Source organism: Alosa pseudoharengus, unplaced genomic scaffold (genome assembly GCF_046254945.1).
Source record: "Alosa pseudoharengus isolate Yale_2024_CS ecotype anadromous, Long Island Sound unplaced genomic scaffold, YU_APseudo_1.1 YU_APseudo_1.1_scf_2, whole genome shotgun sequence".
Lineage (NCBI taxonomy): Eukaryota > Metazoa > Chordata > Actinopteri > Clupeiformes > Clupeidae > Alosa > Alosa pseudoharengus.
Window position 1 is genome coordinate 50708512 of NW_027468663.1, and position 22717 is coordinate 50731228.

Below are 22717 nucleotides of genomic sequence, written 5' to 3' on the forward strand. Positions count from 1 at the left end.
AACTAAGTAGGAACATGCTTATCTTTCATTACATTTTGAAGATGCACTGACAACTTCACATTTGACTGTTATAGGCCTACAGTCCTAAACCCAATGAGTAGAACATGTTGTTATTCTTCAGAAATGTAATATAATAAGAGACACGCTGAGGCCAGGCAGAGAGAGGCTAAGAAGCATGGGTTATTTAATTAGTATAGTACATCACATATCAGTAAGAGAACAGCATTACATGTATTTGATGTTACATTTTTGTGGACCATTAAGCAGAACAGGCCTACTCAAATTTCACGTGTAGGCTACTGATCATGACCTTTCCACCAAAGCAGACTTACAGGCCAGCACCCAAAACACAGGTCTATGCATAGATCTGTAAATGCTGTAGACTGCCTCTTTAGAGTGAAAGAAGAGGAGAAAAATGTCAATTTAGTCACCACCAAAAATATATGGTTTGACTGCTTACAGCTGTTCATTTACCTTCAATGAATGGCAACTAAGTGAGAACAACAAATACTACTGGATACACCAGCAGAATTAAACAATATTTTGACTGAAACAACACTGATGAAACATACAAGGCAAGTCAGAGCAGACACAACACCACCAAAGAGGATACTGGGTTTATAGTTGCATATTCAGTAGATTTGGCTGAAAGTAGGAAACAAATTACATATACTTGACTGCCTGAGCTCCCAGCTATATTTGGGGGTATTCAAATTGTAAATTGGTTTATGAAACTATCTGTCATTGGTATTTTGTTCTTTTTGAGATGTTTGAGAAGCGTTTTGAGAGTCATGCTTTTATTTCATCCAACTCATCCTCTGTCTTTGGTTTGTACACACTGCACATATGACACTGTATACAGCTAATGCAGGAAATGCAAATTATGCTAAGGCTGAGGGCAACACCCAAAGCACTGTAACACTGAGCATGTCTTATCACAAAGTCACAAAATTTCAGATTTTATGGGGAAGTTATATCATGACTTTAAATTCAGTTCAATCTCTGAGATCGTGTTATCCTCAGGCTCATAACGCCACATATTGCTTCATTGTGGGTTTGGTTTTGTAAGATTCTGTGTAAGACATGCTGAGGGCTAGTATGCTTTGAGAGTTTGGTCATGTTTAGCCCCTCCCTCCACTTCCACTTTTCACTTCTTCTCCTTCTTCTCCTTCTTCTCGTCTTCTGGGAAGTAGACGCTGACTGTGAACTCCATGGACTCTGTGCCATATTTGTTCTTCACCTGCAGCGCATATTTGCCAGAGTCGACTGTGCTCACTGCCGCAATGGTGATACTGGCAAATTTGCCATGCTCAAACTTCAGGGCGTAATGCTCGTCAGACACCAGCTCTCGGTCATTCTTCATCCAGGTGACCTCAGGTGAGGGATCACCCCATACATTACCAGTGAGGTTAAGAGACTAAGGAGAGTGGGAAAAGTCAATCAAGCCACACTCAAGAGCAATCAAGAGCTGCTAATTAAATCAAGCAATGGATGTTGTGATTCATTCTGAATAAATCATAAAATGTCTGTCTTTTGAGTGTGTGAAAATACAAATTCATAGACACTCTGTACATGTGCAAATGGATTGAGATCAGTCGTAAACTTAATGTAATGTAAGAATACTGCATGGGCAATATTGATACAAGCTGCAGTGACCAATGTTAGCAGTCAACACTCTAGGAACCTACTAATTGGTTTATTTCCACAAAGTTGAACTCTTTAGCTGCAGAGACCCAGATCTGTATAATACTTGATGAGGCTCGCAAAAGAGGTCAATTATACAGAATAAACTGATGTCAATTCAATTCTCTATCTTACGCATATGGAAATTGATTACAACATAGCCTAGTGATGGGTGTAATATGCACATATAGTAGAGTGAATTGCTAACTGAGAGAAGGACATCCAATAACAGTATGAGAGGGGGAGAAAAACAGTGCTGAGAGGGACATTACCTTGCCCTCTTGGATAGTGACCACATCTGGCAGACCTCCAATAACACGAGCACGGTCTGGAGGAGAAGGGGGAAAGCAGGTTAGGTACTATTACTCTCATGATACCATGCATGTCAAGACAAACAAATTCAGCTTGCTGGCAGAGCAATCATGTCTTGCCAACTACAACTTGTATAATTGAATTAATTGAATTGAACGAGATTATAATTAACATTTATTTCAATCAAGGTTTCCATTTCACTGTAGGAGACAATTGGCTGATAGTAACATCTATTAATACGTCACTTGATGAGATGCATTTTCACAAGGGGCTAGAGCTAATTAAGTCACTTACTTCTTTCTGCAATAGCTGCAGCCCTGTGGAAGGAAGAGGGGAACAAGATACAAGAATAACATCAGTTAGAGTCTGCAAATAGTATCAGAGACAGTGAGGCTTATCTGGGCTGCTGCCATACTTCAATATCAGGAAGTGTTTCAATGTTTCTTTGTACCATAACACACAAGGTCAACGGGCCTATTTTTGGATCTTTGTGTGGGGTTACATAAACGCCTTTTCAAACATAAACATCAATCCAAGTGCGTTCAGTAATGGCTGTGTGTGTAAAGATGAGGTGCTCTATTGGCCAGACTGATTATATGGTAATCAATGTTTCAGCTTGTTTTCCAGCCCACACTTGCACAACGCCACACATTCATCTGTGTATGTGGGGTTTGGTTGCATAGATTAAACTTACTTAAGTCTTTTGAATTCTTCAAATGCATCCTCCCATGCTGAAAAAAAATCACACAAAGAAACTGTAAATCTGTGTTCATCTGTCTGTGATGGAGAAGTCGGTGGCGGACAAAAGGCTGTCGGCAATGACCAATAGACCGACCAACCAACCGACCGACAGACACACAGACAATACTTTATTGTACATATCTGAAAAAACACAGATACATCTGTAAGTGACAGCGATTATAGTCTTCCCAAAGGCTGACAGAACCATGGAGCCCCCACCTTGTCCACTCAGGTCAAAGATCCTCTTGACGCCACTCTGGCCATCAAAGATGTCCATGGCATACTTCCCCTTGTCTTTCTCAGTGGGCTCATTGATCTTGAGCCAGAGCTGCTCCCCTGTCACCCCACACTGCACTCTCTCTGAGTGGGAGATCTTAGAGTCTCTGCAGGAGAGAGGAGCAGTAATAGCAAGGATAGGATATAAACAGAGCATCACACCAGTGAGACTCGTTGAGACCAGATAGCCCCCTTGAGGAGCTAAAATAGCATATAAGGGGTCAGCAAGATGATGGATTAAGGGTTGGAAGGATAGGCAGGCACATAAACAAACAGAAAGACAGATAAATAGATGAATGGGTATAAAAATAAACAGACACTCATCTGTAGATAGATGGAGAGAGAGAGAGAGAGAGAGAGAGAGAGACTTGGATATATGAGAATGAAACATACTTGAGCAGCCAGTTAACACGAAGTTCCTCAGTGTGATACACAACAAACGAATAAAGTATGATTCCGTGCTCTGTGCTCATGATACTGAGTTCCGTGGAGGAGTTTGCTGTGAGGATGAGCAGAAGAACACACAAGGTTGTGTGAGAGTTCTCTTGAGTAGTGTGGTTGTTTACACATTTCCACAGCACACAGATCAACCCCCCTTTCCCAAATCCAAACACATGAAATTATGTCCACAGAGGAAAACTGATAGAGAAACAGAACTCACCAATAACTCTGAACACCTCATTCATGACCGCCTCGTAACCTGTAAGGGGATAACCGAGCACAGAGTCATTTTCCCTGTCAAACGGCGTTACAGCCAACCATGATAAATCACCGGGCATGGCTGACTAACCTGCGCCTGTCAGATCGAACTTGCTCTTATCCTTTCCTCTGTCATCCCTGAGGTGGACCTCATACAAACCGGCATCCTTCTTTGAAATCTAAAGAGGAGATTTGAGGGGAGGTTTGAGCGTGGGGGCTGGAGACGACCATCAATGAGAACAACAGTATCAGAATGGCTTTTTCCACACACAGTTAAAACAATCACACAGAGAAACGAAAATCCCGAAAAGGCAAGCTTTTCTCCTGCGCTGGATGCTGCAGGCAGACAGAGACGACACATAGATAAGGAGAAGTAGAGGGACCAGGACGGGCGGGCGGCTGGACACAATCGGAGGACATTTAGGGGGTTTTATGGTGGCAACTTATTAGAGAGTAAAAAAGCGGCTCCAGACTTTGGAAATCTTGGGGGCATCTCCGGCAGCAGGTTTCTTTCTTTCCTCTTTGTCTTTCTTAAACACACACTGTGAATCAGACAGATAAGCTCATTAATGGCAGCACTCGCCGCAGGAGTGGCGTGGGAGATTCGCCTCTCCTGATCAAACACATGCAGCACCTCTCTCTTCAGCCAATTACAGCGGGCCCCGACACACCAGGGCTGGCTCTCCAGCCTGAGTTCAGTCCAACGGCAATGGCATTAAGATGGTGTAGCGCCACTTCAATATAGCACGGTTCTCACTCTCACCCGGTGCTTTTACAAATGTAAAAGAGTTATTATGTTCAATCAAATATCCCATTGCTAGCGTGAAAAATACTATATGTATGAGAGCCGTACCATCACAGTTGAACTAAGTGGCTCATTTTATGTGACATTTTGATCTGTATACACAAATTAGACATTTTAAACTACCGGTATATAGATACAGATTTGTTAATGAAATTTTTGTGAGTGTATCTTTATGGTATAAACAACATGAACAAGGACATTTTTTCCACTAAATATGTTCCTACGGTGCACATTATCAGACTACATATTTGAAATGGATAGGCCAACAGGTAATGATGGGAAGCTGTACGGTTACCCTTAGCTCATATTTGATAATTTACTGCATGAAACCATGTAGAGAGAGAGAGAGAAGGGGGGGTGCATCTAGTGTAGTTAGCAGCATTGCCGTTTTAAGCAAATTTCAACTTCACACAGATCTGTCTAAAAAGTCCCGCCATTAAATCTTTCATGACTGTGTCAACATCTGACCTTGGCAACATCGAAGGTCAGCACCCCATCTTTGGCGCTGATTTGCTTTGCCTCCTCATCGCCCGCCAGAATCTCCAGAGTATCCTTCAACCAGGTGATCTCAGTCTCTGCTTTGATGTTTCCAATCTGCAGGGAGAGCCACAGAGAATGCCAAGGAGCACGGGGTCACACAATTCTGACCAGGCTGTCACACTGAGAGAAGCCACCTCAGCGCATAACGTCGCAAATACAGAAATTCATTTTGTTTCCTTCAAGTTGTTCAGTGTGCTGGGCTCTCCCTCCACTTGGCACGCTGCAGCCTTACCTTGCATTTCAAATGCACATTGCATTCTGGTGTCACCTCGAAGCCAAGATATTCCACAAAGTGAGGGCCTATCATAGTGAGACAACACAGAGAGTTGGACTTCAACACAAACACATCTCTCCACACCAGCGCACATTTTACCAGGTAGAAAATAAAAAGAGAAATTTGAATGTGGCTGTACCTTGTCTCCTGACCCATTCTGCTCTCTCAAACTCTGACTTCTTCTGTAGAATGGCGAATTCTAAGGAAATAAGCATGATTTTAAGTCATTAAACCGTTTCTATTCAGCGAGATATATGAATGGTTATATAAATGGTTCACATTACTATACACATAGTTTACTTCATTCATTAACTATAGATATTTACCTGTTGGTGATTGTTCAGATAAAAACAGAGCTAGACATCTAATAAATCTATTTTCTCATTGACACATTAGTGACAACTGACCCTTGGAAATGTAACCAAGATGTACTGTATATGGTCCTAGCCTGCCCCCTGGTGGCATTCAAGTAGGCTAGAGGAACCGGACTAGATTTAGCCATTTAATTGGGGTGCTGAGGCCATCTTACCCTCTCCAATCAGCACAAGGCTGCTGCGGCCCTTTGCTTTTCCATCCACCAGGTCAAAGGTGAAGGTTCCCTCATCAGTGACCTCCAGTGAGTCCATGAACATCTCAATGATGCCAGTGCTTTTGTCAAAGTTCATCGTGTATTTCTGATGAGGCAACACAATTATTTTTTAATATTAATAATAAACAAAGATTCAACGAAAAATAATGTAAGTCTGTGACAGATCCAGGTAATGGGAGTGTGTAACTCCGCTGTTTCAACTCAGAACACCAGGTGCTGTACCTTTCCCTGGGTGATGATATTGTCATTGAAGGCGTATTCCACATGGCAGTTCTCTGTAAACTTGCCCACTTGAGCCCAGAAGCGGACCCTTCCCTTCTCCTGCAGCTCGATAGCCATTTCAGACTTGAAGGGGATAACTGCAGATCGAACATGACGATGACACATTTTTCCAGAGGGAATAGTATAACACGGGTGACAAAGAGTTTGTTCAGTCAGTTTAAAAGATGAACTTACCAGGGAATTTATGGTCAAAGCTCATGTCAAGCAGGCGTTTCAGTCCTACAAAACGGAAGATCGTAAATTCATGTGCTTTTTCTTTTTTTATTTCCTCACTTTTCCCTCATTCAAGCTATTTCCATACATTGTATTGTTACATACTCTATGACAAGCACTTAACGTCAACCAACATAGTCTTTCAATGCACCTTATTCATTCATAACAGACTCTTTTTAAAAAGGTGTTAATCACAGCCAGCGCTGTCCTTGGCACTCTTCAGACTTCATGATGAGCACTACCAATAAGGTGTATCACTTGGCTCCCCTTTGTCTGAGTCAGGCTAAAAGTAGACGTGACGCACCTGTCTCAGTCAACACCACGTCCTCGCTTCACCAGCTTAATTGAAGGACACTTGTCACCTCCACAGTCCAGCATGTACCACCCTCCACCCCCACCCCACCCCACACCCCCACACCACCCCCACCCCCACCCCACCCCACACCCCCACCCCCGCCCCACCCCACCCCACCCCACCCCACCCCACCCCACACTTTGTCCTGATGTGAGCACCTCAGTGTTCCCACGAATGGAGACTGGCTGACTCACCTTCCTCCGTGAGGGTGTAGCTGGCGGAGACTCCGCCCGTGTTTGTGACCTTGCATGAGTAGATGCCCAGGTCTTCCACAGAAGGGCTATTAAAGATGGCTCTGGACCTGGGCCACGGCAGAGACAACAATTTCTGATTATTTGAAACTTGGCATTCTGTGCTTTCTGAACATTTTTGCGAACCACACTGGTTGCTGTTGACAAAGCATGTTTTCTGTTACACATTCTATTACACGCATATATATATATATATATATATATGTAGCCTAATTCTAATGAAAAAAATAAAAAACATGTATTTATCTTTAAATGTCTTGAAATTACGGAGTTGAATGAATTAGAAACTACTAAAACAGAAAACAGAAACTCACCTGCCCCCAGAAGTCTCAATGGTGAGCCGGGATGTGTCTGCGAGCTCGATGTAGTTCTTGGACCATATAAACTCAGAACCCTCACCCATTTCAGAGCACTCAAAGATCAGAGAGATCACGCCATCATCATCCACATCCACAATGATCTCGTTGGTGCCTGCGCAGAGGTGAGACAAATGCAAGCACATGTGTTGTGTGTCTTGGTGCACTGCGTATCTTGTGTATGTGTGAGTGTGAAACAAAATGTCGGTAAGCCATATTCTTAGTTCAATGCAACAAGTAAATTATCAAGCATGAAGAATGCAAGCTTCTGCTTACCAGGGCGAGTCTCTGCAACAATGGGACCAATGGCCTTGGAGGGTTTGCCAACGCCAACCACGTTCCGAGCACTGATGCGAAGATGGTAGGCTGTACCAGGCTTCAAACCAGTAATCTAAGGCAGAGGGTGACAGGCAGTCTTCAGTCAACAGGAGTTCCTGTGTGCTAGAATCTTCCACTGTTTCACACAACTCAAGTGCTTTAATATAAAACTACATTAAAATGTCATGATCTGCACTGAGGCATCAAGCCGTGTAACTCTGAGGACTGATATGTGACTGGACGATATCGTCTTTCATGAGCCCTCTTGCTGGAGTAGTGTTCCTTCAGGTCCCAGTGATCTCACTTCTATAAATAGATACATGTCTTCAATACCTGCTGGTGTGACATAACGGAACAGGCCGTGACAACGGCTTTTTCCTGACCTTCTTGTACTTGAGCTGGATGGACCTCTCGTGGACACACTTCCAGGAGGTCGCAGAGGCTTCTTTCATGTCCACATAGTAACCGTTGACAGGGCTGCGTCCATTGAATGCGGGCGGTTCCCACAGCAGCACCAGAGAATCCTGGCGCACCTCCAGAGCATGGAGGCCACAGGGCGATCCTGAGGAAACAGGCAGGATGACAGAGTGACCACGTCAACAAGACATTCAACTGAAATCATCAGCATGAAACTAACACTGGTCATTGGTCACCAGCAGTCTAACAAATGCAATCCAAAACATTGTAATCTTCACATTGTAATTGAAAACCCACCCTCTATCATGAAAACCATACAGAGAATGGGTTATTTTGGGGCTTTGGGGTAAAGCCTATCCCGTTTTTAATGGGTACAGTTTTCATTTTCAACAAATTAAATATCCATGGCTGAGTGGGCTGAAAATGTTTCAGACACCTCAGAGGCTCCCGGGCTATTCAGAAGGATCAGTTACCTGGCACGGTCACGGTCCATTCCTTGCACTCCAGCTCTGCGCTGGGCAAAGAGGCACCACTAATGCCAGCCATGTTGTTGGCACGAACTTGGAATTGATAGACGGCATTCTCCTTCAGGTTCTCCGCCTTGGTAGAACAAAGTAGGCATTTAGTTTGGGCACAACTTAACACTTTCTGCCAATTTCACACAGTAATTATTTGACAGCAGCAATATCACTGTAACCTACGGTGTTTGCTGTGACAGCAACACACACACACACGCACACACACACACACACACACACACACACACACACACACAATCATAGGGAGTAATCATTGTTGATAATGAAGTCCTCACCAACTTGGACTCTCTTGACTCACTTTGTATGTGGTGGTGGTGACAGCCTGAGTGTTGAGCTCATGCCACTGACTGGTGACGCCTCCCTTGACTGTCCTGTAGTCCAAATAGTAGCCCAGTATGTCTGCGCCGCCATTCTTGGCTGGAGGCTGCCAGCTGAGCACCATGTAGTCCCGCACGCGCTCCACCAGTGTGACCCCGCTCGGAGGCCCAGGGATGGCTGCAGGTGAAGGGGCAGTGGACACAGAGTTCAGAGGTACATGGCTGGTGTTCACTGCACATCGTTCACCATCAAGGTTTTATGAAGCTGAGTAACTACCTCATTTTATCCGGTTTTAATTTCCTAGCACTGTCCAATTGCTAGCGTATTTTAGTGACTTTACGTTTGATGGTCTGTCTGAAGTGTTACTCATACCTAAGGCATTGAGGATATATTTGCTATTAATGTGGAATGTTGACGAATTGTTGCTGATGCAATTGCTTCGCCAGGCAACTATAACCAAGATCAAGCAAATGTAACTGAAAAGATGACCAACTATGAGCAACCAGTCCAAAAACAACAGAGTGTGTTTACATGCACATGAGACAGAGAAATTGGATCCTCCATGCCTGTTTACAAAGCACCCTGGTTATTGATTACTGCAGGCTATTTTCAATGCATTAAGAAACCTGGGTACATGCAACCATACCCGGAGTATTTCAATTAGTATTTCCTGTTTATCCAGGTTTCTGAAATTGAGATTGTCCAAACAGGAAAAAAGGATTGGGATATTTGTGTCCACATAAACACACACACATTGTTATTCACTGAAATCTATGAAAGCCCATGAACCTCTCACTGGAACCAGTCATACATTTCTAATCACACAGTACCTCTGTGCAGTCCCACAGCAGTGATTTCTCATGTTGTTGCTTTTTCCGAGGCTGACCTTTGACACATACTGTAATATTCTGAGCTCTGACTCTCGGTCTCTTTCCACTCTTGTATACAATCGTCTTGCCTCTGCTTGGGTACTGAAGCATTCGTTTTCAGTTCACAAGCTTTGTCTCTCACTCACGTCATGCATTGCCTACAAAAATGAATAAAACATGGCAAACAACTCAAGCGTGCAGAGAATCACAGTAGTACACATCCGTTTTGGATTTTTTCATTTAAGCATAAGAGACATTATACTATCATAATTAATGTACTATACAAGCTGAATGCATTAGTTGTAGTTGTTAGCTTGTAGCATATTTTTTAAAGACAACACAGCCATTTAAAATACAGAGCACAGCTCATGCTCACTAACATAGCAGGAGAAAACTGACCAATCAACAATGCCAGATAAAAAAAAAAGAGAAAGGGGGGGAAACAGCGCTGGCAGGCACGTCAATATTAAACAGCACTTAAATTATTGAATGATCAAATGAAAAAAACATTATAAATCATTGGTATTTTGTAAGCAAGGCCTCATAGCCAGTTATAAATGAAAATTGATGGTGGTTTGATGTTCATAAATAGTGTATGCAAAAAAATTGGTGATATTACTCTAACATCAACTCTCTCTGAATTATGATGAGCTTTCTGCATGTCAAAATAAAATCTTTGCATTACTTACCAACACTGGCTTTCACAATGACAGGCTCTGATAGGGGAGAGAATGTGCTGTATCCTGAAGCATTCACAGCCTTCACCCTAAACACCAGTTTGTCCCCAGTGTTCAGTCCATGGCACACAAACCTGCGGAAATAAGGTGTAGACCTCAAAAGATGTACGAGTTAACTGTTTTTTCAGCAAACTGCCCAGTCATAAAAAAAACTCGACAGTAACAACCACTGGGGGAGACAAATGTTCGGTGGTTCACCCTGACTATAATCAATAACACCACATTCTTCTACACCAAATGTCAACACTTGACAGTAACAGTCCATCTAATGGAGCAGTAGGATGCTTTGATTGGTGGTACCTGGTGCACTTGACTGGCTTGTTATTGCAGGGCACCCACACATTGCTGCCCTCCACGCTGGTCTCGATGTAATAGCCCACCAGGTGTTTGACCTCTTTGCTCTTGGCCCAGCTCACCACCACTGATGAGGCCGTGTTCCTGATGGCCACAACAGCTCCAGGGGCTGAGGGGAGGTCTGCCAAGGAAACAAACATGTCAGCACAAGAAGTTACAGTGATGAACAACACACACACACACACACACACACACGCACGCACGCACGCACGCACACACGCACACACACACAAAATCAAGTCATTGTTTGGGTCCTCAATTTAAAATATATTTTCAAAGGGGTCCATATTTTTTATGGCTACATTCCTTTTCCTGACATGCATTAAATAACACATATCTTTTGAATAGACACATTTTCCTTATAGTGTGGCAACTTCAATTTGTTAATGAGACTGAACGTAGGTAACTGTTTTGCTTTTATTCTGTTTAGCTTAGTTTGACATCCTTCAAAGAAAAAATCATAAACAACAGCCTACTGCCAAGCCTTGTTATGCCCCTAGTCAATACACGCATCAGAACACAGCAATACACCAAAACACACACCTAGGAACACCAGCCCCCCCCCCGCCCACACCTACACACACACACACACACACACACACACACACACACACACACACACAAACACACACACACACACACACACACACACACAATAGCCTCAGCCTCCTGAACAGAACATTTAACAAAAAAACAGACAGCAGTTTTGTGAAAACTCCCCAAATCCCAAACCAATGCCAACGCTGTTTCAAAAACTGCTCGAGCAAAAAACTGGACAGCATAAGTAACTGTGGCCCATGCCCCCCTTCAGAAGGCCTTTGACCTGCTCACCAAGTTTGTCTCCCACAACGGTGGCCTCAGTGGGGGTGGAGGGCTCCCCGACGCCAGCCGAGTTGCAGCAGCGGACGCGGAAGTTGTAGGACTTGCCCTCTGCCAGGTCAAACACAGCAAAGCGCGGGGACTTGGATGGCATGCCCGAGTTCACCCTCTGCCAGTTATCTGAACCGCTAATGCACTGTGAAAGAGAAGACACCTGACATGACTGCCCGTTCTGTGCAATTAGTGCAAACTACTCAGACATTAACTCATCAGGCATGTGGTGCCCCTCCCCCCAAACCCTCACCTTCTCGATGTAGTACATGACGCCCTCATGGCCTCTCTGTGTCGGAGGCTTCCAGCTCAGGACCACGTAGCTCTTGGTGGCCTCAATGACCCCCAGGTCGGTGGGCTCGCCAGGGACCACTCCCCCTGCAAGGGAGACAGAATACCAATCAGGACAACACTACCAGGCACACTGAGACCAAAACAGACAGAAACATCAGACAAGACACTTTCTGATGATATGCTGGCTTCAGGGGTGAGTCCCGCACTCACCTGTGGGTTCCTCCTCGGTGAACTTGATCATGCCAGTCCAGGGAGCAGAGGGACCAGCTGTACCAGAGGAAAGTGGAGAAGTTTTTAAAACAATGCCATGGCCAATAACTTTCAAAAAATATGAACTCATGAAGCGAGGATCAATGCTAAGCAATGGCCCAGCTCACAGCATCACACAGCACTAAATCAGAACACAGCACACAAGCAAGATTAGAATATGTGCTTGGCCTTTGAATCAATTTTTTTTATATAGACAAAAATATTTATTTTGCATTAATATTCACAAAGCAGACAACAGTTTCTTGGTCTTCCAGGAGTATAAAGAGACCCCAAGGTCTCACCTTTCACTCGGCCGCGATCGGAGGGGTCCATGGCCACCACAACGTCAGAAACCCGTGAGGCTCGGCTCACCCCAGAGTTGTTGATGGCGCGCACCCTGAAGACGTAGGAGCGGCCCTCCACCAAGCCCGTCACTGGGAAGCGGGCATACTTCACAGGTGTCTCATTGCACTGAGCCCAGTGCTTTGTGCCAACCTCACACCTGTATTTAACACACAAGGGGAAAACGCAGGCTGACATTATATTCATTTTTTAATACTTCATCTCAATCACACAAATTAAATGGCTTAGATATGTGTCACATTTAATTTGAAAGACATTAAATATGGGTGATTTGTTTTGTACACAGTCAGGATCCAAACTGGAGACTGGTGGAGGTTATGATCAACCATAATTTATTATGCTGTCATTTTGCAGCACATTCTTCTTCCTCTATAATTAAGGATGATATTTAATATGTAAAGGCTCTTTTGTAAGTACCTGGAGCAAACGGTAATCCAGTGGGGTGAAAGGGATGTTATCAATATTGTCAGTGTACATTTGTCAAATGGGTTTAGCATTCTTATTTTTACAATAAGCTAGATGAGGTAGGGTGGTGGTAGTATAGTGGTTAAGGAGCTGGATAGCATGCAGTAGTCTGAAAAGTTGTGGGTTCAATTCCCGGCTCCCACCATTGTGCCCTTGGTTACCCCAAGTTACTCTGGAGAAAATGGCCCTATACTTGTCATATGTAAGTTGCTTTGGATAGAGGTGTCTCTTAAATGAATAAATATAATATACCTAAATATAACACAGGAGAGTAAGTAGGATGCTGCACCCAAAGGAAAAGTACCTGTCAATGAAGTAGCCCACGATAGCACTACTGCCCTCCACGGCTGGCTGCTTCCAGGTAACCACCACATAGTCTTTATTGACATCATGGCACTTCACGTCCAGAGGAGCAACAGGGGCGCCTTCCTCTTCTGCCTCACCATCTGACACACACACACACACACACACACACACACACATGGTTTCATTACATTTCAATACAGAGGCACACCCTAACATACTGCTCTGCAAACCAAAATCCACTGAGTCCATTCCCTGCTCATTAACATGCAAGTCTTCCTAAATGTCCCTGTATTATTGGCATTCAGCTCCAAATGAGCTGCAGGAGGTCTTTAATACCAGTTTAAAGGACTAATGTGAACATGCACCCTTTCTGAGCTGCCTGTGGTGATGTGGAGGCCAGATATAGATACAGCATTCCCAGGGAGTAACCTAATAGCAGGGTAAACGTCTCACTTAAAGACACAGCACCCTTAGAAAAACATATTCAGCGTGAGGTTCAGTTCAGCTGAGATTGGTCAGCTAATCTTGGTGTGGCTGAGGTAATCAGTGGCACAGCCGTTGGCATGTGAACAAAGACTGAGAAAATATGGCAATGAAGTTGGCTAATGCACTGGCTAATAAAAAGGAGCTCATCTTCAATTAGGTCACCTTACCTCTTACAAAGACATAAGCAGAGTAAGACTCAAAGCCAGATTTAGTGTTGATACGCAAGGTGTAGAGGCCCTCGTCCTCTTTGTTGAGGTGTGCCAGGGTCAGTGTGGCCTTCTCTCCACTCCAGTGCATGTTCACCCATCTAGAGGGCTTCAGGAGAACGTCTGAACAGCAGAGTCAAGCCAAGACAGCCCAACAGTTAGTAACAAACATACTTTAAACATAGAATTCAGTCATTGAAGATACAACAATGTCAAACTGAGCGTTGAAGAGGACTTGTTGTGTGTACGTACTATCTCTGTACCAAAGCACGTCAGGTGTGTAACGTTTGACGGTGGGGTAGATGATCACAGTGCAGCCCAGGCTCATGGTCTCGCCCTCCTCGCCAAAGGCAACACCAAACTTATCAAGGATAGTAGTCCTGAAGGTGACTCCAAACTCATCAGAGAAGCCATCTGCACAAACAACAGCTGATTTGATTCCTCCCCATAATGACAGCAACTGCATGGATGCCATTTTCCCACATCATTAGGGCATACACTTTCTTATTAGGAGGTAAAAATAACTGTTTGACTTACGTGGCTTGGCAACGACCTTTTCACCCTCTTGGTATCCTTCAGAAATATTAAAATGAGAATATGTCCAATTACCGAGAACATACAAAATGCTATCTTTCAGTGTCAAATGACTCATGTTTCATCATGTAATTAACCATTTATAGATTATATTAAGTATTTAACATATGCTTTTGTCCAAAGCAATTATGGAACTATGGAACTAAAAAACCCTAAAATAGACTGCAAGGGTAAGAGGCAACTGGCCCCCATCCTTAGATTAAAGAGCTTCACACAACAGCAGCACAGCAGCACAAGGAAGCTTGAAAAAAACACTAATGGTGTGACGGCAACATACAGAGCCCTACAACTCATGGAGATCTTTATCTCTATCTTTATCTCTATCTTTATCTCTGTCTTTATCTCTATCTTTATCTTTATCTACCTCTGTGTTTCCACATAATACTTTTGTATCTCAGAACAGTTTTGAGTTGCCTCACAAATTTAGTTTAGTTATCTTCCCAGGGAAATGCAAAAGTATATATATATACTGTATATATAAATTAAGTTAGATCATTTTAATTAAGCTATAAATAACAAACACATATAGCTAATAAATAATAAATATAGCTTTGTTGTGCACAATGTGTTTCTACTCTATTTTGTACTATTCTAGTGTGTGCACTGTGTGTTTGTTGTTTTAAAATACCAGCAATTGAAATGTATGTACATTAGACCTATAAGAAGCATTCTGAAACTTACTTTTCACGACCACATGGGCATAGGAGGACCTCTCCCCCTTAATGTTGAGGGCTGACACACGATACTCAGCAGTGTCACTGAAATCACAGCTGGGAACACCAGTGGAAATAGGTCAGAAAGCCAGGGAGGGCATTACAGAAACTACCACAGACAGACATTTTGGGAAATATGGATGCATGATAATGAGATGACGTACTTTTTAATCTCCAGAGAGTGCATGTTGTAATTGCTCTCTGCTGTGTACTTCTCAGGATGAGCCTTGGCATCGATGGGAACATTGTTCTTGTACCTTAAACAATGAGGGAATAGCAGTCAGTGTAAATGTAGTTGACCTGCAAAACACTGGATTGGCTAATTACACAGCACAGCACAAAATGATTGTCAGCTTGTGCTTGAGTGAGTGAGTGAGTGAGTGAGTGAGTGAGTGAGTGAGTGAGTGTGGCGGTATGAAGATGGATAAGTGAGTGAGTGAGTGAGTGAGTGAGTGAGTGAGTGAGTGTGGTGGTATGAAGATGGATAAGTGAGTGAGTGAGTGAGTGAGTGAGTGAGTGTGGTGGTATGAAGATGGATAAGTGAGTGAGTGAGTGAGTGAGTGAGTGAGTGAGTGAGTGAGTGAGTGAGTGAGTGAGTGTGGTGGTATGAAAATGGGATACTCACCACGCCACACGGGGCTTAGGCCATCCAGCTGCGGTGCAGTGCAGCGTCACAGTCTTCCCCTCCCACACGGTCTGGCCCTTGGGCTTCACGATGAACTCAGGGGGGTGGGTGAGGCTGTCTTCGTTCATCTTCTTCGTGAACTCATGCTCTTCATACACCTGGGACCAGACAGAGCAGAAGGACATGGTTGTCAAGATGGAACGCTTTGTTGTGCCTCTAGTGTTTCATTCAATATGCAAGAAAGGTATTCCTGTTCATTTAAATTGAATGTTCACTCTCAGACACACTAAGGGCTTCCTTAAGGGGTAAAGTAGGGTGTAGGTGTAGGATTTGCATCTCAATTACTGCTGCCACCACAGGCAACGGTGAGGAGTGGAGACCTTTTCCTCAGCCTAGGGATGGTTCAGGGTAAAATCTTGAATACGTAATCAAAGTGGTGGCCTCGACTCACCTTTTTTTTCAAACACATGCGGTCAGCAGTCTCCCTTATGGACACCTCCCTGGTCTTCTTCTCCACCTTCATGCGAAAGTCTTCCTCTTTGGAGAAGAGGTTCTTCATGACCACATAGCCAATCCCTTCCTCCTTCACCTCCTCCTCGGACTCCATCAGGTCTCTGGCCACTAAATGGCTGTAACAGATCCCAACAGAAAGGAAGAATGAAGCAAACCTAATATTTGGGAAGTTTACATCTAAAATTCCTAATTGAGGCTTTTCAGACATCACAGGGTTTGTGCTCAGGGTTGGCTTTAATGTCACAAAAACATCATATTATGGATTTTGAAAACTCACAAGGCCATTTCAGAATATTGTATTTTATAGGAGGCGGAACAAGACAACAGCTTGGAAACCACATGTTTTGGGTTTGTTGTTGTAGGGCAATTCCACGCTAAACCCATAACCATAACAGCAACTAAATACCATGGCATTGTGTTGCCGTTAGGGATGTGGCAGTTTTGCGCGGAATTGCCCTGTAGTTGCTTGTCCAAAAGACCCAACAGAGAGGTAGCCTTTTCAATATACCTGCTTCTGAAGACGGGTACCACATATCCGACGACATGACTTTCACTGTCAACAGCCAGGTAGTTGCGCTTGGCTTTCTTGGATAGTGAGCTCAGTTCAACCTTATGCTCCGTTGCCTTTTCTGCTACCTCAGTGGACTTCACAGTGCTTCAGAGTGACAGAATAGGGGAAAAAAACAAAAGGGTTATGTGCCATGTGTCAAAAGGGTCCTGTGTCAAATCAGATCGAATCCAGGAACATGGTTTCAGGAACATGGATTTTTCTCAAAGTTTATCGGCATAATGTTTAGGTCCCAAAACTAAAAACTGTAAAATATATTTGGACAATAACATCTTAAAAAGCAGCTTTCCTTGCCTGGAAGACAAACATGTTCTCAGCATGACTAGGCACTACATTTGGAACAAAGTGCAAAATCAGTGATACTGAAGGTCTTGCTAACTTTCTTTTTTGTACCCATGGCATCAATGAGTATTTTGTCTGCAAATACAATAAATTATTAATGTTGTGTCAATATTTGAGGTCTCCTCAACAAATAAGATAAAAGGAAGATATTAAGGTATTAAGGATAAAATGAGGTGTGATTTTTGGCAGTATTCATAGGACTTAAATGAGATGAAAGGTGACTAGAAGGCATACAAAAATATATGTGGGAATAGCTCAATGTATAATCAGCAGCTGTGCAAAGTGCCAAAGTTGTACCATGTCTAATTCAAAGACAAATACACATAACCAATTACATTGTATACCTCTGCTTTTCCATTCTTGTCCCTGAGGTACGAGGTACGAATTTCATTCTATCTACAGTACAAATATGGCACTTTGTACACTAAATGTCCATATATGGAGCTACTTCCAGATTTTGAAAATTACTGAAAACAGTAACCTTCCTGTGTTTTCTCCTTAATATCTTCATGCTCATTGTATGTGGAGAACTCAAATATTGGCACAACATTGAACAAATAATGTATTTAAAGAAAAATAATCACAAAATGGGTACAAAATAAAAGCAAGTTTACTGCAAGTCACTATTTTGCACTTTTTCCCACATCTAGGGCCTTAAAGAAAATCAATAAGCATGCCAAACGTTTAATGGTTCAGTACTGTACTGTATGGAATATGTCTTCCACCCTTTTTGGGACCCATCCATGTTATACAAGACATACATGAATTGAACAAAATCTGAGACAGTGCAGCAACGTCCATATCTTATTTGACACGGGAAAAACCCAACATATAGATCAGTTACACAACAAGCTGATGTAGAATATACAGACATTAGGGATGTTCTCAAAAAGACTGTATCACGACATATCATGCTATAATCCGTGCTGCTGTATGTATGGATACAGCAGCACATGTAAAGCATCAAAAACCTAATAACATAAGGGGTCATTTTAAGTTAAAAGTTAAAGTTAGTAACTATCTGACTAGAAACAGAATTATTTAATTTTCCTTTCAAGATTTCTATTTGCCTGAATTTCCAGTATTTCTTAAATTGTGCGATTCCCTGTTGCCTTCGCTATTTTACAAAAAAAACACTGTTAGAGTAAATCATGGTTATTATTCATAGACAAAACATGTATTGTAATACATATCATATGGTGACCTCTGAATCGTGATATGTATTGTGGGGGTTTAGGCAATACCCACCCCTTAAACACATGGAGGCAGAACACTTTATGTAAGCCTACTTCACACACTATCAAAACAAACAAATATAGGGCTGACATTGGGGACTTAAACACCTACCACAGTTAAGATGTTGTCCTACTTTCTCTCACACCTAGGCTACACGGGGCATGCATACGGAACGCTTCAGTTCCGCGCCTGGTGTAGCGCTCCATTAGACCATAACATTTACTAAATACTATGGTACTAAATGCCTTTGGTGTAATAGCTGAAGTACCCCTGAGGCTTTGGTAGATTAACGGCAAACCCCATAGTTGCGTGCCAGTCAAGCCCCTGTTTGAGCTCCACAGACATCTCCCTTCATTTGACCACCATTAGAGAGATAATCCTGGAACACAGCCTCAGCCCTGACACACAGTCAACGCCCTCACAGGAATCCCATTGTCTAGCGCAGTTATAAATAGAGAACAGTGTCCCATAAGTGTCCGTCAGCCCCAGCACAAATTTGTGTGTGATCTCCAGCTTTCCACCAATCAGCCTTTCAGCTTACCACTGGCCTTCCCACTTCCTCACTGGGTTCATAAGTGACAAAGCTGAATCCACCCAAAGGGGAACTGGATGTGCTATATGACAGATGACTAGACCTCATCTAAAACATGAACCACTGAAATGAAATGATGATTACTTTGTTGGTCTTCACTTCTATGCTGGTCTAGTCTATTAGGTTAACTGAATTATAAAGATCTCCCAATGTAATGAACTTGTAAGAATACATCCACCAAATCAATAGCTAAAATCAGTCCATAAATCTAACCATTACAATGAGATAAAAATATACTCATATTTTCTGTACATTTCCACACAAAATCCCAAAGTCTCTTTACAGTTACAGTTCGGCAGGCAGGACATGATTTGATGGCCCAGCTACCAGAAATAGCGTCACAGACCAATAATAACTCTTGGCCCTTTTCCACAGAGGCTCAGATTCAGTCTCTTGTCATGGCACAGGGTTGAGTGTGAAGGATGTCTGTGCACATCATTAATGCTGTGTGCAGAACAAAAGCTATATGACGGCCCCTTACACAGTATATTCACACATTTGAAGGTCGAGCCTGCATATCCTGTCACACATCAATATCACCTGGCAGGGTGAGGTGCTGGCATGTAATAATTGCTTTCAACTGATTGTTGAATGAAACTCTACCTGATTTATATGCAGTGCAAACTTTTTCTCTCTCTCAACCGAGACAAATGTCTTCTCTGACTATGAGATGTCTAGAACTTCACTTTGAATCTCTGAAATGGGAATAAGGGTTTTTTTCTCTCAAATAATGAATAATCGTCTACTTTGTTACTAATTAGTAATTTCATTACTTCAGCAATGAAGTCCTATCACTGCAAATAAAAGTTTATGGATTTCATCTGACGATAAACAAATGAGAAATGTCACCTGATATTGCCGAATGCGCTGCCCTAGTGCTTCATATTCACAGACATAACTTCAGACAAACTTGCCTGAGAATAAAGAGGATCAAACTATCAAACTCCAACATCACATTGAAAAGGCAATTGGAAAAAGTAATTGCATCAATCTCAGAAAAAATGGCATATACTCAACATTATACAAACAACTTAACTACAATATATTCAACTAACACAACATGATCCATACATCCCAACATTGCTATTTCATCTAAAAAAAAAACTTGGGAATGGCAGTGTCTTGCATCATAAGGACATCAATCCAGCCTGTCAAGTAACTGGCTTTGATGGACACATATGTTTCAATTAAATATAATGCCCTGAATGACCCAGTGCTGATAAATCTCCAGATGCCACTTAGTGCAGACGGCAGATGTTGTAGCTGCTATTGGCCTGTATATTCCAACAATTCTGATCTTTTTGAGAAACGTATGACAAGTCTATGCTGACAGACAGAATCATCTGCCACTCACCTAGAGAAGCAATACCAAGTTAGAGGTATTATACTACAATTCTTACTGATGCTTTTATTGCAGCTAGTATTTTTAAAAACAGCGCAGTTGAAATCATACACATATACACAAAGTATAACAGGTATTAAGTCCATTATTTAGGAAGCACTGCTGAAGAGTCAGAGAAACAGTAAGTGACTATAAAAACGGATCCACAAGGACTCTCTCCTCTGTGGTGGCCACTGTGAACATTTCTTGCATCTGCTTCAGTGCGACCAATCCCACCTGTACACATGGGGCAGCACACATTGCATCCCCACCATTCAAAACAGTGACCCCTCTCTCCACAAGCTCTTACCGCCGGCTGCTCTTCTTCACGGTGTGAGTCTGCTGGCTCACGGTCTGCTTGCTCATGGTCTGCTTGTGGCTGCTTGCATGGTGGCTGTGATGCTGCTTCTCCGAGGATCCGGACATCCTGAAGCAATTTTGGTCAGACTGTCCTGTTGGGTCCCCTGATCCTCTTGATAAGCAACTTAAAATACAATAGTCTATGAATTACTTCTCCTGTACTGCACATTAAAAAATAAGATGTGGAATTAACATGAGCTGTGCTGTTTAGTGAACTTTGTGAAATAGGATTACCAACATTACTATGAGCTGGCACCACATTTACACAGTTTTGGAATAAAATTCCATTTCCTGAAATAAGGGCCACCATTTTTTTACTGTGTTTAACTACCTGGCAGCAAACAGGAATAGACAGCAGTTGGCACATTTGTTACTGGCCTACAAGCTTCAGGCAGGTTGAAATGCATGCTATATATATTCTCATTCTGTAAACTGAACTAACTTGTACAACAACAGGAGGAGAAAATATCAACAGTCACAACTGTGCAGCTGCTTCATTGTATCATGCTGCATGTCATGCATTGTATCTGGGTGGTTAAAAGTCCATCTGTGACATGGTATAAACATACATCTGCATGTCCACTCCATGCAGTTTCCATTTCCTACAAAAGTTGGTAATAATTCATGACACACCTTAGGCCTAGTGTTTCTTTGCCCTAATAAGGGACAAATACTGTAGCCTAATGGCTGCTGTACAACTGCAACATTAGTTAGAAGTAAAAATAATAATAATTAATGCAGACAATTAACATAATTTTGATATGAATGGTCCTGAAATGTTTTTGACCACACTGACAAATGTAGGTATTAGCAGCAATATAAACATTAACGCATTTAAGATTATGTATGCTCTCAACAGGTGGTTAATGAGTCCCTTCATTAAAATGACAACAACAAGGAAATCAGGAAGGAAGCGACAGGAAACTATTTCTAGCATGTTGATAAAATGTGTAACCAATTTAAACGAACTCTTTTAGGCCAATTAAACACTGCGTCGTGAGAAAATGGGTCATTACACACTAATAACCACAGTGAAACTCATTCAACACCACATGGCCACAATTTACTTACCCAAACAAAGCGTTGATAGCAGAAAGTAACAGAAAAGCGGCACAACTCCAAAAGTAGCCAAGCTAGTCGGAATCCAGGCAAAGCCGCGGCAATGGGCAGCCAACAGGACGGGGGTTCACAGAACAAAAATAATGCTGCCACTCGGCAGAATGTATCCCCCAGGCACGACCTTGTATGGCCAGTAGGGCCGTTAAATATAGCTCCTTAGGAGAGAAAGACCGTCTCAATGGCCCAGCGCTAATGGAGGCCTTGCTGGTTGGTTCACGCAAGTTGGAGGCTCACCGAGAGGCCGTAGCTTTTTGTTATCATGGTTACATTTGCACCATGTGTAAAAAAAAACTCCATCTTTTTCATTTACCAGAATGTTATAGGCCTATTTAAGGTATGTCTGACGACATTAAACAAAGAGAAGTATAGCCTAAGAAGCTAGGCCCCTACTGTTTTTTTTCTTCTTAATAGGCTAAGCTACTGTTTTTTTTTTTTTTCTTAAGTAGTGGGACTAGAGAAGAATATAGGGTAAGGGGAGACACTGACGTTTATCTTTTGACCAGGGAG

At 42.7% G+C, this 22717-nt stretch overlaps 1 protein-coding gene across 1 annotated transcript; it reads right to left on the reverse strand.

Moving 5' to 3' along the window:
• Nucleotides 1-172: 172 nt before the first annotated feature.
• Nucleotides 173-22253, reverse strand: myom1a (myomesin 1a (skelemin)). Its single transcript, XM_076295416.1, has 37 exons — nucleotides 22163-22253; nucleotides 21042-21215; nucleotides 17121-17267; nucleotides 16551-16728; nucleotides 16100-16257; nucleotides 15639-15731; nucleotides 15443-15531; nucleotides 14705-14740; nucleotides 14420-14581; nucleotides 14129-14290; nucleotides 13474-13615; nucleotides 12644-12843; nucleotides 12303-12359; nucleotides 12052-12176; nucleotides 11760-11943; nucleotides 10875-11049; nucleotides 10527-10648; nucleotides 8949-9145; nucleotides 8585-8711; nucleotides 8078-8256; nucleotides 7653-7767; nucleotides 7335-7491; nucleotides 6964-7070; nucleotides 6376-6420; nucleotides 6142-6278; nucleotides 5860-6004; nucleotides 5470-5529; nucleotides 5289-5356; nucleotides 4985-5110; nucleotides 3803-3890; nucleotides 3674-3712; nucleotides 3406-3511; nucleotides 2956-3119; nucleotides 2690-2726; nucleotides 2290-2312; nucleotides 1956-2011; nucleotides 173-1417 (listed from the first exon to the last, which is right to left on the reverse strand). The coding sequence occupies exons 2-37, from the start codon at nucleotides 21155-21157 to the stop codon at nucleotides 1148-1150; spliced, it is 4392 nt and encodes a 1463-aa protein (XP_076151531.1). The 5' UTR covers nucleotides 21158-21215; nucleotides 22163-22253; the 3' UTR covers nucleotides 173-1147.
• Nucleotides 22254-22717: the final 464 nt, after the last annotated feature.

What these genes read in the sequence shown, in the direction of transcription:
- myom1a (XM_076295416.1), bottom strand. Translation starts at nt 21,157, where the DNA reads ATGTCCGGATCCTCGGAGAAGCAGCATCACAGCCACCATGCAAGCAGC. An exon ending in CATTGTGAAAGCCAGTGTTG is followed by an intron (nt 9,146 to 10,526) that starts GTAAGTAATGCA and finishes CTTCACCTGCAG; the next exon opens with CCATCCCTGGGCCTCCGAGC. An exon ending in CTTTGACCTGAGTGGACAAG is followed by an intron (nt 2,727 to 2,955) that starts GTGGGGGCTCCA and finishes ATTTTTTTTCAG; the next exon opens with CATGGGAGGATGCATTTGAA.